The 14684-nt window shown below is 38.2% G+C and overlaps 1 protein-coding gene across 4 annotated transcripts; it reads right to left on the reverse strand.

Annotated features, from left to right (window-relative positions):
- Nucleotides 1-336: 336 nt before the first annotated feature.
- Nucleotides 337-14509, reverse strand: fbxo11b (F-box protein 11b). 4 transcript variants are annotated; one of them, XM_027002642.2, is made up of 23 exons: nt 14255-14343; nt 12125-12194; nt 11228-11355; nt 11020-11101; nt 8565-8709; nt 8067-8196; nt 7766-7849; nt 7443-7575; nt 7148-7254; nt 6913-7024; nt 6653-6759; nt 5115-5252; nt 4801-5018; nt 4373-4553; nt 4161-4283; nt 3997-4082; nt 3750-3826; nt 3362-3505; nt 3068-3178; nt 2708-2815; nt 2511-2619; nt 2310-2408; nt 337-2124 (listed from the first exon to the last, which is right to left on the reverse strand). In XM_027002642.2, exons 2-23 carry the CDS (start codon nt 12129-12131, stop codon nt 1995-1997), a joined length of 2559 nt encoding a protein of 852 aa, XP_026858443.1. In that variant the 5' UTR covers nt 12132-12194; nt 14255-14343; the 3' UTR covers nt 337-1994. The 4 variants fall into 4 exon arrangements, with proteins under 4 accessions (XP_026858443.1, XP_026858442.1, XP_026858445.1 ...); XM_027002641.2 differs by lacking the exon at nt 12125-12194 and having other exon boundaries at nt 14255-14509; XM_027002644.2 differs by lacking the exons at nt 12125-12194; nt 14255-14343 and adding an exon at nt 11453-11477.
- Nucleotides 14510-14684: the final 175 nt, after the last annotated feature.

Below are 14684 nucleotides of genomic sequence, written 5' to 3' on the forward strand. Positions count from 1 at the left end.
TTCACAGTCATAAAAAGCTTTCAAGTTAGAAATTAGTAGTATTAAGGCACAAGCCAAATGTCTCCAAAATTGCATCTGTAAGTTTGCAGCAAGCAGTGTAACCCAGTGCTGCATTCTCCTCAGGCCACAAGCAACAGAGGTGCGGCACTCAACAGTCTGGAGTTCCAGAGTGGGGAATGGATTTATGACTACTATGGAAATTATTACAGTAACAAATTTGATTGGAACAGAGAGCAAGAGGGGAAAAAAAAATCCAGACAGAGCCACGATGACATGAATTCTTATCAGTTTGGCAGCAGTCAAGTAAATTAAATTCTATGAAATAAAAACAATTAGTCTTGATCTAATAAAGTTTATTTTCTTAAAAATGACCAGTTTCCTTTTTTTTTCTAGGAAATTAAACCCTTTTTAAATTCATACTAGCATCTACATAATGGTTATTGAATACTTCACAATATATTAAGTCTAGATGTTATGGTACATGCATACAATTCAGGCGGCATGAGAAGCCACAGTCACCACATTACACATAGATGGGGATGAAGTTGAGGGGCAAAAAGACAGTGAGGCTGTAGAGATATGTCTCAGCTAAGAGGCCAGGGCCTTTAACATGGTAAACTCCAGCAATGCTTTTCAATTTTATGCAACACACACACAATGGGCCATGGACCCAAAAGAAAATATATTTGATTAGAAGTAGGGGACATTTGTATCAATGTCATGTTGATTGAACAATATATGGACAAGAGTAAAGTCAACAGGGACACAGGATTTCACACTGCTGTTATAAGCAATGTTCACTGTTCATGGGCAACTCAATTGCCTTTGGGACGTTAGTAGCACTTAATTCTTGGTTTAGAAATTACTTTTCTAAACTGTTAGACATTTTCTTGAAAGAACAGAAAAATGCAGAGAACCCTTCTGTTTTTGTCTAAATGGCAGTGGAAGGTGAAGTGAACACCTTAAGTGGCCTTTAAGGAATCACAGCCAAAGGGAAGGATGCACCGACTGCTTCATACCATGCATATCGAAAACCATCGCTGGAGGATATTTTAGTGTTATGTTTTCCAAATCTTTTTCTTCACTAATCCTCTTTCACAGAAAGAATTTATATGCTGAGACACAATATGATTACAAGCCTAACATGCGCTAACGAAAATATTAATAACAATATAATATATAATAAAATAAAAGACATTCAAATACTGTAAGATTTTTTTTGCTTGAAAATACAAAACTACATGAGAAAGCATTAAAATCATATTTGTTGATCTGAATAACATTAGCATATTTTTTTTAAAAAAGCAAGTGCTAACCACATTTTTTTTCTGACTTTTTTTTAAACCATACATTATATTCAGCACATCTGTTACCTAGAAACAGTTGCCAAGGAAGCCATGTCATCATGGCTCTCCCTTCTGTCCAAGAAGCCTCTCTGGAAAGAGGCTATGGCTCCAAAGGGTTCTGGCCACTGTCAGGTCTGTACAAAACTGCAGCAGAACTTCTCCACTTGAACCTGCACGCGTCACTGAGACTGCACAGGGTGATCGGTTTGGAAGGACCAAGAAAGTTTCCATCGTTTTCCTCCAAAATGTGATGCCACTGTTGTCTCATCTCTTAATCTCCAGAATCCTGAGTCAACATATTGCTTCTCTGTGCAACCCTTAACTATTCCAAAGTTTCTCAACATTTAACTCTTTGCAGGCAGAAAGCCATTTCGCACAACTGAAAAAGAACAGGATAGTTCTTGCTTCCATTTGCATCAGAACACTTTCCATTTAGAGATACACAGACATCACTTTCCAGCAAAGTGGCAGCTTTCCGTGGGAGTTCTGCATATCTCCTCTCAAATGGTTCTTTCCCATATATCAATTTATTCAAAGTCCTGGTGTCCCTTTGCTTTACAGAGTCTTTCTAAGCCCAAAGTGGCAGAAGCTCATTATAGGCAGGTTAAATTAAAGACCAGAGTGCTGAAACAGAGGACAAGTTCAGCTTCAGTTGTGTTGTAAAGTATTAGACTCTATAGGAGGTGCTGAATCATACAGAGTGTCCGTGTCATGTGTTGGCTCCCCGGCTAATGTGCAAGGGTTTGACAATGTACCTGCACCACAGTCACAGAAAAACCTAAGGGATTAGATAACAGATGGAGTCAGATCAGATGTGTTTGGATTAAATAAACCTAATAGTAGTAATTCTTCAATTTAACTGAAACCAGAGTTTAAGAGAGATTATCAAATATATTTAAAAAAAGAAGCAGGTCTAATGGTAACTTGGGATATGAACAAAGCTAGTAGGTAATGTACACTAACCTATCATGCCGTATAAACTCAACATCATGCCCTTGGTGGCATTTCTTGATACAGTTCACACAGATTGCATTTCTGTCTGTTGTATTACAGGTGTGGCACCTAAGAGAAAGTACAGAAAGAACAATTATGTTAATAAACTAACTTCTGAACTACAGACCTTTTTCAACTTCCTTAAGGGAACTATCACACCAATTACTGTACCTGTAAAAATCGTGCATGGGATAGCTGGTGTAACTGGAAATCTTGTACAGGCACTGACCTCTGCTCACAGCCTTCTCAATGGCATCCTGATTGTTCATGATTTTGTTGTCTGAAGGATTAATGAGGGACATCTCCATTAGATGACACCCAGGGACAACAAACAGACAGACACTCAATAGACGCTCAATAGTATTTACCTTTCATTGTGACATTGACACCAGAGGCTAGAAATAGACCTCCAAATCTGTTGTTGAATATTTGATTGCCTTCTAAGGTTGCTGTAGCATGATTTGTGATCTCAATGCCTAAATGGAACAAACGAGAAACATAATACAGTATTTATAAATAAATTAGAGCAGTACTAAACAAAATGAGCAAAACCTAATATAACCAGCAAAATAAAATACCCATTATTAAACAGAGATAAAAAGTATAGGTTCATCTCAAATACACTCAATAAATATAATTTACTTAGTCATAGAGTGCTAAATATTTAGAAAGTTTAGAACACTATAATTCACTTTTAATGCACTTCACTTCCCTACACATCAACTGACCTGCTGCAAAGCCATCAAATATTCGGTTCTTCCGCAACACAGGGTGACTGTTTGTGCTTATGAGAACACCAGCCTGGGCATTCCTGAAGATGTCATTTTCTTCCAGCAGCCCTGCACACAGACATTTGTTGCAGTATGCTCATGGACAGCATAAGTTTAATTCATCAACATATTTAAACAAACATCCATGACTGGTCATTATGATCTATACAAATGCAAATTCCCAGGCATGTGGTAGAAGCCCCCCCACTTCACAGAGGACTTATAAAGAACAAACCGTTCCTTCTGCCTTACCCCTCCCACCATTGAATATGCAGATACCACCATCCCGGCCGTCGTGGATCTTATTCCTGCGTAGGGTGGGGTTGCTGTCTGTCTTAATCCAGACCCCTGCCATTGCATTGTCAAAGATCTCGTTGTCTTCAATGAAACCAAGCCCTGAGAACACAATGTTAAAAACAGACAGACATTCGTGTTACATTCAGGGCTTCTTTCTTTCCACCCTGATGTAAGGAGAACAACTATACGAGTAGTATTTATAGCCGCCCTAGATGGAGTGTTATGGCCGTAATGCATCATAAACTGGGGTTACTGTCTCAGGCTGACAAATACAAGAACAATTTGGGCTCAGAGCTTCATGAAGTGCAGTAAGAAGGAAGACAATGGCAAAGTATTCACTTACCCGAGTTGTAAACAAGAATACCTCCATTCTGCCCTCCCCATATTTTGTTTCGTCTAATTTTAGGGTTGCTGCCAGTTCTGCATCCAGACAAGAAGGATCAAAATGTGTTATGCAGGCCACAGTAACGGCTTCAGTATTTAGAGCAAACATGCAAAAATGAAGACTTCATTTAGGCCTGTAACTCTTACTGACCAGTTTTGTTTTGTTTTTTGTTTTTTTTAAAAACCTCCGTAAAAGAGCATCCTACCTGATCTGGACTCCAGAGTACATGTGGTTGTAGATGTCATTATCTTCCAACACTCCATGACCGTTATCATAGAAATACACGCCAACCTATAAAGAGAAACCAAAATTTCTGCATCACTTCAGTTACTGTAAGTCATGAAGAGAAAATATGATGAAGATGTGTACCTGCTTGCCACTGTGGATCCTGTTCCTCCTAAGCACAGGTGTGCTCCCAGTGGTTACCCACACCCCTGCCAGCGTGTTGCTATACACTTCATTCTCCTCAATAACACCCTGGCCCTTCTCATGCTGTCAACACAAGAAGGAATCATGTTTAGCATAACTAAAAATATTTTAGCAAACATTTTAGCATAAAAACCAGTAGTGTGTGAATTTACCACATAGATGCCTCCATGCTGGCCATCATGAATCTTGTTGTGTCTGACTATAGGGCAGCTGTTGGTTCGGATCTGAATGCCAGCCAGGGCATTTCCATAAATATCATTTCCCTCTATGAGACCCCTACCATCACCAAATATGTAAACGCCTCCTTGGTTTCCATTGAAGATGGCATTACCCCTGGAAGAAAAAATAAAAAAAAACTCAAGACACAGGTAGACAAATGCAGTGTAACTGCCTGATTTTAGGAAGTGAACAAAAACAAAAAGCTAATCTACGAGCTTGTCAGTTTGTCAACCTCTTCAAAAATGTACATGCAAGACAGTTCTCGTACTAATTATGAGAACTCATCACAAATTTTCACACACACACACACACACACACACACACACACAAATGATTTAAAGAAGATTGAAGGAACCCTGACCTAATGGTGGGATCACTGTTGGAAGTGATCCACACGCCAGCAAAGTTATTGGCATAGATCTTATTCTCTATGAACTGGCCTCGGCCCTTCTCATGGACGTAGATGCCTCCTGTCTGGCCATGATGAATTTCACAGCGCACAACTGTAGGGTTAGCATAGGCCTTCACCTCAAAACCTGCAATTCTATTTCTGTGAATATTGCAGCTCTCAAAGTAGCCCTGCAGGGGGAGACAGACAATCAGAAATAAGTCTACAGCCTATCATTCTTGGGACAGTGAGAGAATAGAAAAGTTAAAATGGAGGAGTGGTCTTACCATTCCATGATCAAATGTAAACACCCCCACATCTCTGCCATGATGGATATGGTTCCTTCTAATGATGGGGTTGCCATGATTTTTAACCCAGATCCCTGCCAGTGCATTGTTTGAGATTTCATTATCTTCATAAATGCCCTAAGAAAATAGCAAATAAGAAAACTGAAAATATGCAATCAAGTTTCCACTTTTGAGAAAAGTCCATCATACTAGATTTTAACATTGCACAAAGAATGTCAACAATAGGAATCGTATAAAACGCACAATGTTGTAATATAAAAACCAAGTAACCAGCGTCTAAAGTCATTTGTCGCAATAAGTATAAGCAGCAGCTTTAGGCTGCTGAATCCACAAGGGGGCCCCCCCAATATTACTTTTTTGTTTGACTCTATAAACTCTTGATTCTGGATATTTACAACAAACCAATTGGTAATAAAAATTTGTTGGGTTGAACAAATCGATTTCCATCAATTTATTTGCATTTCTTAGGTCCCCCCCAAACTAGATTAATTCCCACACAATATAATTATAAACTTATTAGTCAATTGCACTGATGTTTGATACTCATGCACCTTCACAGAAACGTTAACCATTGCTTTATGCATCACTTGGGTATAACAACTGTGCACAGAAAACAAATGAATCAAAACTCTTGACTTATAGCAAAAAGCTTCTACCCACGACCTTTGAAATCTGGCATTTTTACACAAAATGTCTGGTCCTTCTGAAATCGGTGGGCTGAGGTTCGATTCTAGCAAGCTCTGGTGTGGTCCTCAGCAGGTGTTGAAGCCATCTGCCCCCAGACCCGTGTGTGGGGGCTGAGAGACTGGTTAATTTTGTAATGAGACTGCTTTGATTTATTGTGTTATTTCCCTTTTAAAGTTTCATGTATTTTCTGTTTAAATAAACATACTATGCAGATAAAATTCTTAAATCCATTTCTCTCAGGTACCTAATTTTTTTTTGCACAGCACTGTATATTTTACAAGAAAAAAAAGGAAGGGAAAAAAAAATAAAAAAAATATATAAATAAATCTATAGATGTACAATGCAGCAAAAATATTCTCATACAAGAATGACTCCTCGGTGCTCCTGCATGCAACCCAAAAGTGCTGTTTTGTACCCATGAAAAATAATAAGTAGCAAATGGATGAAGCTTCTTCCTACAATTTTGTGAAACTATGTGCAAAAAAATTATGCACAGAATTGTACAATCCACGGTTCGGATAGAGTTCTTATGTGTGAACGCAAACCAGCAATAATTAGCAGATTCAAGTGTACTCGAATCGAGTGTGAAAACGCCTTTAAACATTGCTTGGTATGGCCTTATGAAAGATGCCATGGTGATTCCCAAGAAGGATGGGAGCAGTTTTACACATTACTACAAGACACGGGTGTAGTTTTGGGAGGGGAAGAGGCGTCCCCCTCAATTCCTGCTCACACTACTATATAATGTATTAGGTTGGGTAGTTTGAGCATTTCCCCCCCAAAAGGTGAAATGAAACATACGCCACTGTGACACGAGGTTGTTTTCCTACCTGTGCATGGTCAGTAATGTACAGCCCCACATTCTCACAGTCACTGATGTTGCAGTGCTTGATGGTAGGACATGCACCCTGGCCACTGACACACACTGCTGACCCCACTGTAGAGACATTTTGAGAACAGTAAAGTAAAACAATACACAATAACAAGCACAGATGACTAAAATGCACAAAAGCATGGTCAGAAAATATTTACTAGAAACCCAACACAAACATTAATGAGGTAGCAATAGCTTAACACAAACTGTCGCTACCCGTGCAGGTGCTGCGGATAATGCAGTGGTCGATATTGGGGCTACAGTTCACGGTGATCTCCAGGCAGTGGTGTGCATTGTGATGTTGGGCAGATTTATCATCAGGGTTGAACTACAGGTAAAACAAGACAACTGAAATCTCACAATCCCCTGTCACAATGTGAAAAGCAGACAAAATATTATAGTAAAGAGTTGAGTGTTTAAAAAAGGAGGCAAGGTGGTTTACAAGACTTACCCTAATAGTCATGTAACCCACATATGCATCCTCTGAACCCTCCATGAAAACAAATGTTGAATCTCTAGTGTTCTCAATAACAACTTTATCAGCTACCTTTCCAGGGGCTGTGGAAAAGAGAAAACAAAAATATAATTTCTGTAACATGTCCAGGCATCAGTAGTTTTACCTATTGCTCCGTGAGTGTGGTGCTGAATCTGTTATCACAATATTCATTGTGATTTTGATATCCAAGGGTTACAGAGGCAAAGTATTTTGCATACAAACAAGTTATAAACATGCTAACTAGATTTACCTGCACCAATCATTGTGATGGGAGATTCAATATAGATCCATTCATCTGTATAAATGCCAGAATGAACAAATATCAGCCCATCAAAGTGGGCTTCCTGGACCCCTCCCAAAGCATCCTCAATGGTGTCATAGTACTGAAAACCAGATTTAAGAAAAAGGAGGGGAAAAAAAATAAAAACTTATGAAAACGGGTACAGGCTATAATTTGTATGACTGACGAATATAGACAATCAAAAGACAACACCAATAGAAGATAACAGAACTAACTAACTAACTAACTAAATAAATAAATAAATAAATAAACAACTAAAAATAATATCATACCAGCATATTTTCTCTTCCTTTGTATCTGCCTGGATTACTGTAAAAATGCTCTGCAAAACCAGGCTTTACATGTGCTCCTTTATACTGCAAAAAACAAAGCTTCAAGTTATGAATCAACTACACACACTCAAAAGAATGAAAGCACAATGTTCATTGATTATTCATGACTCCTCGAGGGGCAGATGCCGTGAACACCCCACCCCCAAACAAATTACAAACACATGAAGCATAGCGATCACCATGAAAGAATGCAGCTATGGAGTTTAGAGGGTCTGGGGATTTCAGACAGAACCATTCATACCAGTTGCTGAAAGCTTTCTTTCCATGGGTTGGGCTGTTCATATTCTTCAGGGTTTATCTGATAGAATTTTCCTGGCTCTGGGTGCATCATGGGCCGTGTGTATTCAAACACCTCCATGTACAATCTCTTCCTACAATACAAATCCAGAAATATCATTAGAAACAAGACTAACTGCTTGACTACTTATTCAACTGTTACTACTTTGAGGAAATCCTTGCAATCAAAGCCAATTACAAAGCAATAATCAGCAAAAAACCTAAAACCCTGCTTTGGATCCTGTACATTCTCCATCCCCATTATCTCGAAATAACACAGCAACAAATTCTAGATATTTCCCAAACTATTAACTAAATAATACAAAATCAACCAACACAATCAACTTACTACTACTTCAACCAAATTGAAATCCACAAAATTCAAATAGAATGTGAAGTAACAGATCATGAGGAAAAGTCTGCACTTGAAGATTATCTACAAAATCTAAGGTGCACTGCTCACCAGAGAATAGGGTCATTTGCTAGCTCACTGAATCTCTTGCACACACAAGCTGCCTGGCACAGGTCCTGTTCCAGCAGGTAGGAAAAGATCTTCAGGACCACTTCATCTGGAAGCTTCTCTTGGAGATATTGTTCTGCAGGGGCAGCTAAGGGGAAGACATGAAAAAGGTTAATCCAGACAGTTTCTTACTGCAACAAATTGATTTTGGCAAAGCCACAAATCATTTTAAATATTAGTACAAAATGGTGTGAGTTTCAGGATATAATTTTAGGTACATTTAAAAAGAGGTACATTTGTCTAAAACAGGACATTATCTAACTTGCACAATAAAATTTAGTGCCAGTGTTCATTTCTATGAATTGTAAAAGTATTCAGCCTTCTTCATTTTGGAGATCACATGAATGTTATTTAAAACTTCAATCAACCAGTCCAATTAAAAGTTATTAAATATAATAAAAAGCTTTAAACATTAAAAATAGCTCAGAGAGATAATACAGGATATACAATCAAACTGTTTCAGGGATGAAACGTAAAGGCTCCAAGATATTTTTAAATGAGAAATACTCGATTAAATCAAAGGTTTCATGAATTCAAAACTACGAATCTAATGCATAAGAAATATGGCTAACAATGTTGCGCTAAAATCAAAAGGAGTTCCCTATTGAAGTGTCCCCCTCACTTACACCAATACAGAACCATCTTGAATCACACACCTGTAATCCATTTAACCAAATTAGATGGAAAATACTGTCATTTTGTTCAACCAGTTGTTTCTCACTAAAGTGATCACAATGTGGATTAAGATACTAATAACCTAATTTTGGAATTCACCATCACTGAGGAAAAATGAATTAACCTGTAGTGCTTAGTAAACAATCTATAATGTTCTCAAACTTGTGTAAAGGAAAAAAAATGTGCCCTTACTGAAACTCTGCATTATTTAGTGGTCATAATACTGAGAGTATTAGCAAAGCCACTAGTTTTGTCTAGAAATGTTTAATTGCTTCATTTCTCTTACTGGTAACTTGTGTCTTACTTAAAAGATCACCCAAAACCCCATTAAATACCTGTTAGATAGAGTCAAACAGTTTTTGTAACATATGCAGTTATAAGATCTTTTTTTTTTTCACCATCAATGATCTTTTTTCACCATCAATGGTAAATTATAATTACATGATTTTATGACAAATCATTCAGCATACATAGACAATGCTCATTTCCTCCACATATGTATTTTATAAAAAATAAGAAAAAAAAAACAAAAAACATTTGTTTCAAAGGTCAACGCCTTCCCTCTGCAATTCAGTCCAATCTCTTCATGGCTCATAGGTTTGAGTTGCTGGAGAAAGAACAAACTGCTCTTGTATTTGATTGGTTTAAAAACAGCAAATGGCATCACCAGGATATGTTCACTGGCTATATATGTCTTAGTTACTGAAAATTGTCCACCGCAAAATTAAGTTTTTCATTCTTTTCCATTAAGAGACAGAGCTTTGAGCCAAATTTGGGGTGCTGTATTACTTAGTCATAACTGACACAAAGTGATAAACAATGACACCATGTTCAAAGCAACCACTATAAGAATCAACCTCATTTATATTCTAACACTTTTATGAACATTGTTTGCTTACCAACTTGGCAAGTATTACTTGAACAAGTCTATGAATGAACAAGTCCTGATCACAGAGATAATGACAGTCAATCTATGAAGCAAAAAGGCAGATGAAGAGGAAAAAACAAACAAACATACTGCTATTTAATGGTATATAATGCTATTTCTTGGAGGGAAATTAACAGTAATTACAAGCATTCCTATCCCTGTTAGCCGAGGCATGCGTGTACAATGCGTGCAAGAAGTATTTCGCCATTTAAGAGAGTTAAATTGGGGTGGGGGCTGTTTTATTTCATTTAAATTACTTAATTGGTGTAAAAAAAAAAGAAAAAGAAAAAAAAAAAGAAAGAAATTGGCCATAAATAATTAGAAGGGGTCAATTGTGAAATAAGGTGAACTGCTCCTGTGTAACTGTCTAGCATTTTCCTTCTAGCTCTTGGGAGGTAAAAGACTGCTTACAGCTGTGGCAATTACAACAGTGTTCATGCATCAAGTACTCACAAACACTCACGCATCAAGGTAATGCTATGAGAAAGGTGAGTGTTAATCACAAAGTTACCAGTAATTTACTTTTTTCATGCTATGATAAACTTGTTAAACGTTCAAGAAATCATAGCAAAATAAAGTTTATTTACACTCTATACAGACCAAGGAATAGGAGGCAAACGGTGTGCTAGTTATTCTTCATTACCAAAGATTAGTATAAAGGCCTGAGCGTTTCTGCTTTTCACATGTTCATGCTGTCATATTTCCAGTAGGGAATTCCTACTGAAGCTTTTATGTCCATATGTTCTACATAATTACCAACACTTTGGTAAAGTCATCATCGGTTTCCTAACTCACCTGGAAGGTCTTGGGACTTGCCTGACACTCTGGCACGTTTTGCTCTGTGGCCAAATGTTTCTGTTGCTGAAGTGGACGCTCCCTTCAAAATGTGAACACCACATTGAAACAATAATAAAATGATGTTTGAAAGGAAATATAAACAAACATGCTATATCTGTGACCTGAAAAGTTTGTCAATTGAAAAACTGTTCAGTTTGCTGCTTACCTCCATACTGCTCTTTGTGGGACAAGCGGTTCTCTTGGGCAACAAGGATTTTCGGCGGAGTTGGTATGGACTGTTTTGAGCTCCTGGACCTGATTCTTCTGCAACCATATCTGCAGGGACGTCCTCATCTGCATGGAAACAGGACAAAACAGAAAAAAGTACAACTCAATCAGGTAGTCATTTGTCAAGATACAGTAACAGGTCAGTGATCCCTATAGAATATACCAGGTATATTCTCCTGGTAAATTTCCCCTTTCCAAGTTTATGAAGCATACAGTACCTACAAGAAAGGAGAGACAGAGATTGACAGATACGGGACTCATCAAAAACATACAGAAGCACTTTTACGAGTCTGTCCTCTTGTAAAAATGGTGCAGCCTACCTAAAGAGTTATAGAGCACAAAAAAGTCACAACTGGATTAGTGGTAACAGAGCAGGACAGGCATATAAAAATAGACATACACTCACAGGAAAACCATCTGAGGTAGAGAAGGAAAATCAAGGCCTTCTTTGAATACAAATGAGTAGAGAAACACTTCAACTCAACTGATGATGCAAGCCACAGTTACGCTATGCAAACCATGCCACCGTGAGTTTATGAGTATGGTCAATATACCTCATCGATACAATCCCTATCACTCTGAACTGACTTTGCTTTAAAAGATCAAAGAACTGCAAACATTGTGATATTCTCTAAAGCAATTATCTTAATCATGAGGAAAGGAAGGTAACAGCTCACCATTTCCTTCACAGTACTGCACAAAACATTCTACCTGGCAGCCTTGACCTGAATAACCCTTTTTTAAATATTCTGTTTCACATGATGCACTCTGTACTGTGTCCTAACTGCACAATCCCTACCTGTTCAAGACCTCTGTGTGTGCACACCCTACCTACCTGTCATTACCTGGTGTACTGATCACCTGAGAGGCCTACAGTCTGTCCTTCCCTACAGCACAAATGGCACCTGGAGACAACATCCAAAAATTAAAAACGTATTAAATGGTAATGCACTACTGTCAGCACGAGCTGAAGCTAGTCACTGTGTGTTCACCATTTTACTGAATTCACTGTTGGCTGACCAACAATCAATCACTTATAGAGGGTTGCAAGGCATCAAAATGCCCAATATGTACTGATCTAATCTACATGCTACCTGGGATAGTTATCCTGCAAACGTCATTCCTAACTAATAGGAGTGTTAACTAAAGACATTTCTCAAACGCTGTATGCTGCAGAGGTTTGCATACAAAGCAAGTCGCCAAGATCCATATCAATAAAGTTCAAGCAGCATCATAAAATAGGTTTTGAAATACCAGCAGATGAATCTGAAGTATCTACAACAAACTTATCCTTGATAATTTGATCTGTTGGCAGAAGGGAGTACAATACGTCAGTTCTTTTGACAAAGGAAAAAACACTGGTAAAATCTATTTTGCTACCTGGCTGTACGATTTTATGTTGGATAGCGGAAAAGTAATCATTTTCTTAAAAGACCGTCAACAAAGTTTGAGATACGTGTTTGGAACATGCTTGCAATAACCCCCCATTTAGAAAACAAATGCATCAATTAATGAAAAAAAATCCTCTGAAAAAGCAAAGTTGATGTGATTCTGGCAAAAGATGACTTTTCCGGTTCAAATGTACATTGCTAATTTCAAATAGCCTTTACCTAAAGAACAGCAGACTACTCATACCAAAATCAAATCAGCCCAATAGAATACACCCCTACCCGTTAGAGCAAATGCATCATTTAGAAATTAGAACTAGAGTAATTAATTTACAAAGAAAGATAAATCTGATGTTACGTTGTAATTATTATCCTAAGTGTGCTTAAAACACTAACTGCCGTTCTACTGTTAAACTTACAAATCAGACAAAATAACCTGTGATTAAGGTTTTAAAACGCTTTAGACCTATTAGAGGCTTACATGTTGATGGTCCATCATAAGACTTTCAAACAATTAACAAGCAAAATGTACGGTAACCATTAACACAAAGACCTGATCAACAATGCCCACAGATGCTAACAGTTCATTTTGTTTAACAAGCAGAGCTACGTAACTTACTTAGCACTCAATAATGTAATTTACCTGAACAGATTAAAACAAAGGTTTCTGACTAGTTATCACAAACGCAGTAGGTTTTTTTTTTTTTAGCTTCAAGCAAACCAAGGCCGTGTCTATAAAGATGGTTGCGATGCAAAGTTACTATTGATACCCTCCGCATAAACATTAATTATAAGATCGATAGGCTTGACAATATTTTCAAACATTAACAATTCCAGTTAGCTAACACATAAAGACGAGCATTTTCTCCAAACTTCATTAGCGTGAACCCAACTGCGTAGCTAGCTAGGTAGCAGCCATTCGCTTAGCTACTGCTATAAGTCTTGGCAGTGTAAACAGACAGTAGGCTAATGTAAAAATAAACTTTAAAACTACTGTGCTTCGGTAACTCGAGTAAGGGTTGTATGTACGTACACAGTGTTCCTTTCTATATTTCATACCCTAATAATTTAATGTGTTTCCTTACAAGTGATTTTTCCTAGCAATGGATGCTAGCTAACTAGTTATTTGAGGTAACTGGCTAACCCTAGCTAGCAATTTTACATCACTAACCTACACCCCCCAAAATGGCAGCCCACTGGGTAGCTACGCAGACGTAATGTCCAAATACACATTTTAAATTATTTTTATTTAACAATAAAACAGTTCTATAAAATCAATCGAATCGAAAGGGCTTTGATATGTATTTTATTTGCCTCAATACGTAACAGCGCGATAATTACTGAGCTTTGAGGTTTTGGCTCTGAGCATAGCCGACAAGCTAGTTCAAATTCGTGGCCAATGAAGCCAAACAAAGCGCGGCCTGGCCTGCAAGCCACTATCTCTGAGCCTCGACATTTCCTGCTGAATCTAATCAGTTCTTAGGACTAGAGAAAAACCGCCTCATAGTACACACCAACCAACAGTGTTAAACGACAAGAAATACACATTCATGTATTGTGTTACTGTCGTGTCTTACCTCTTTCGCCGTTGTTCCTTTCCGGCTGCACCGGGCGCGGCCTCGATACTCGCCTGGGTCTTCTGTTGGTTGCTCTGACGGAGTTCATTTGGTGAGTTGATTTTTCAAAAATTAGATCGTTTCCCTCGGACGTTCTCCTCTATCGTTAACATAGGGTCCCTAGTTTCAAAGAAACCAATTCCACGCCGTAAACACTTAAAAATAACGCCAACTTACAGCAATTTGTTTGGGGGGGGGGGTGGGGGTGTTCGTGCAGCTCCCCCTGTACTCTTCGATGCAAGCTCCGTCTCTCTCTTGCAGGAGGAGCCATTAACGCACACGGGGACACAAACGAAAAGGCGGGGGGGGGGGAGAAATCACAAGGGATCCCTATTCATCAGTGACATAGAAACCTGTGGGTCCCCACTTTGCAAATTATCCCTTGTGTATT

Source organism: Electrophorus electricus, chromosome 14, assembly GCF_013358815.1.
Source record: "Electrophorus electricus isolate fEleEle1 chromosome 14, fEleEle1.pri, whole genome shotgun sequence".
NCBI classification, from domain to species: Eukaryota; Metazoa; Chordata; class Actinopteri; order Gymnotiformes; family Gymnotidae; genus Electrophorus; species Electrophorus electricus.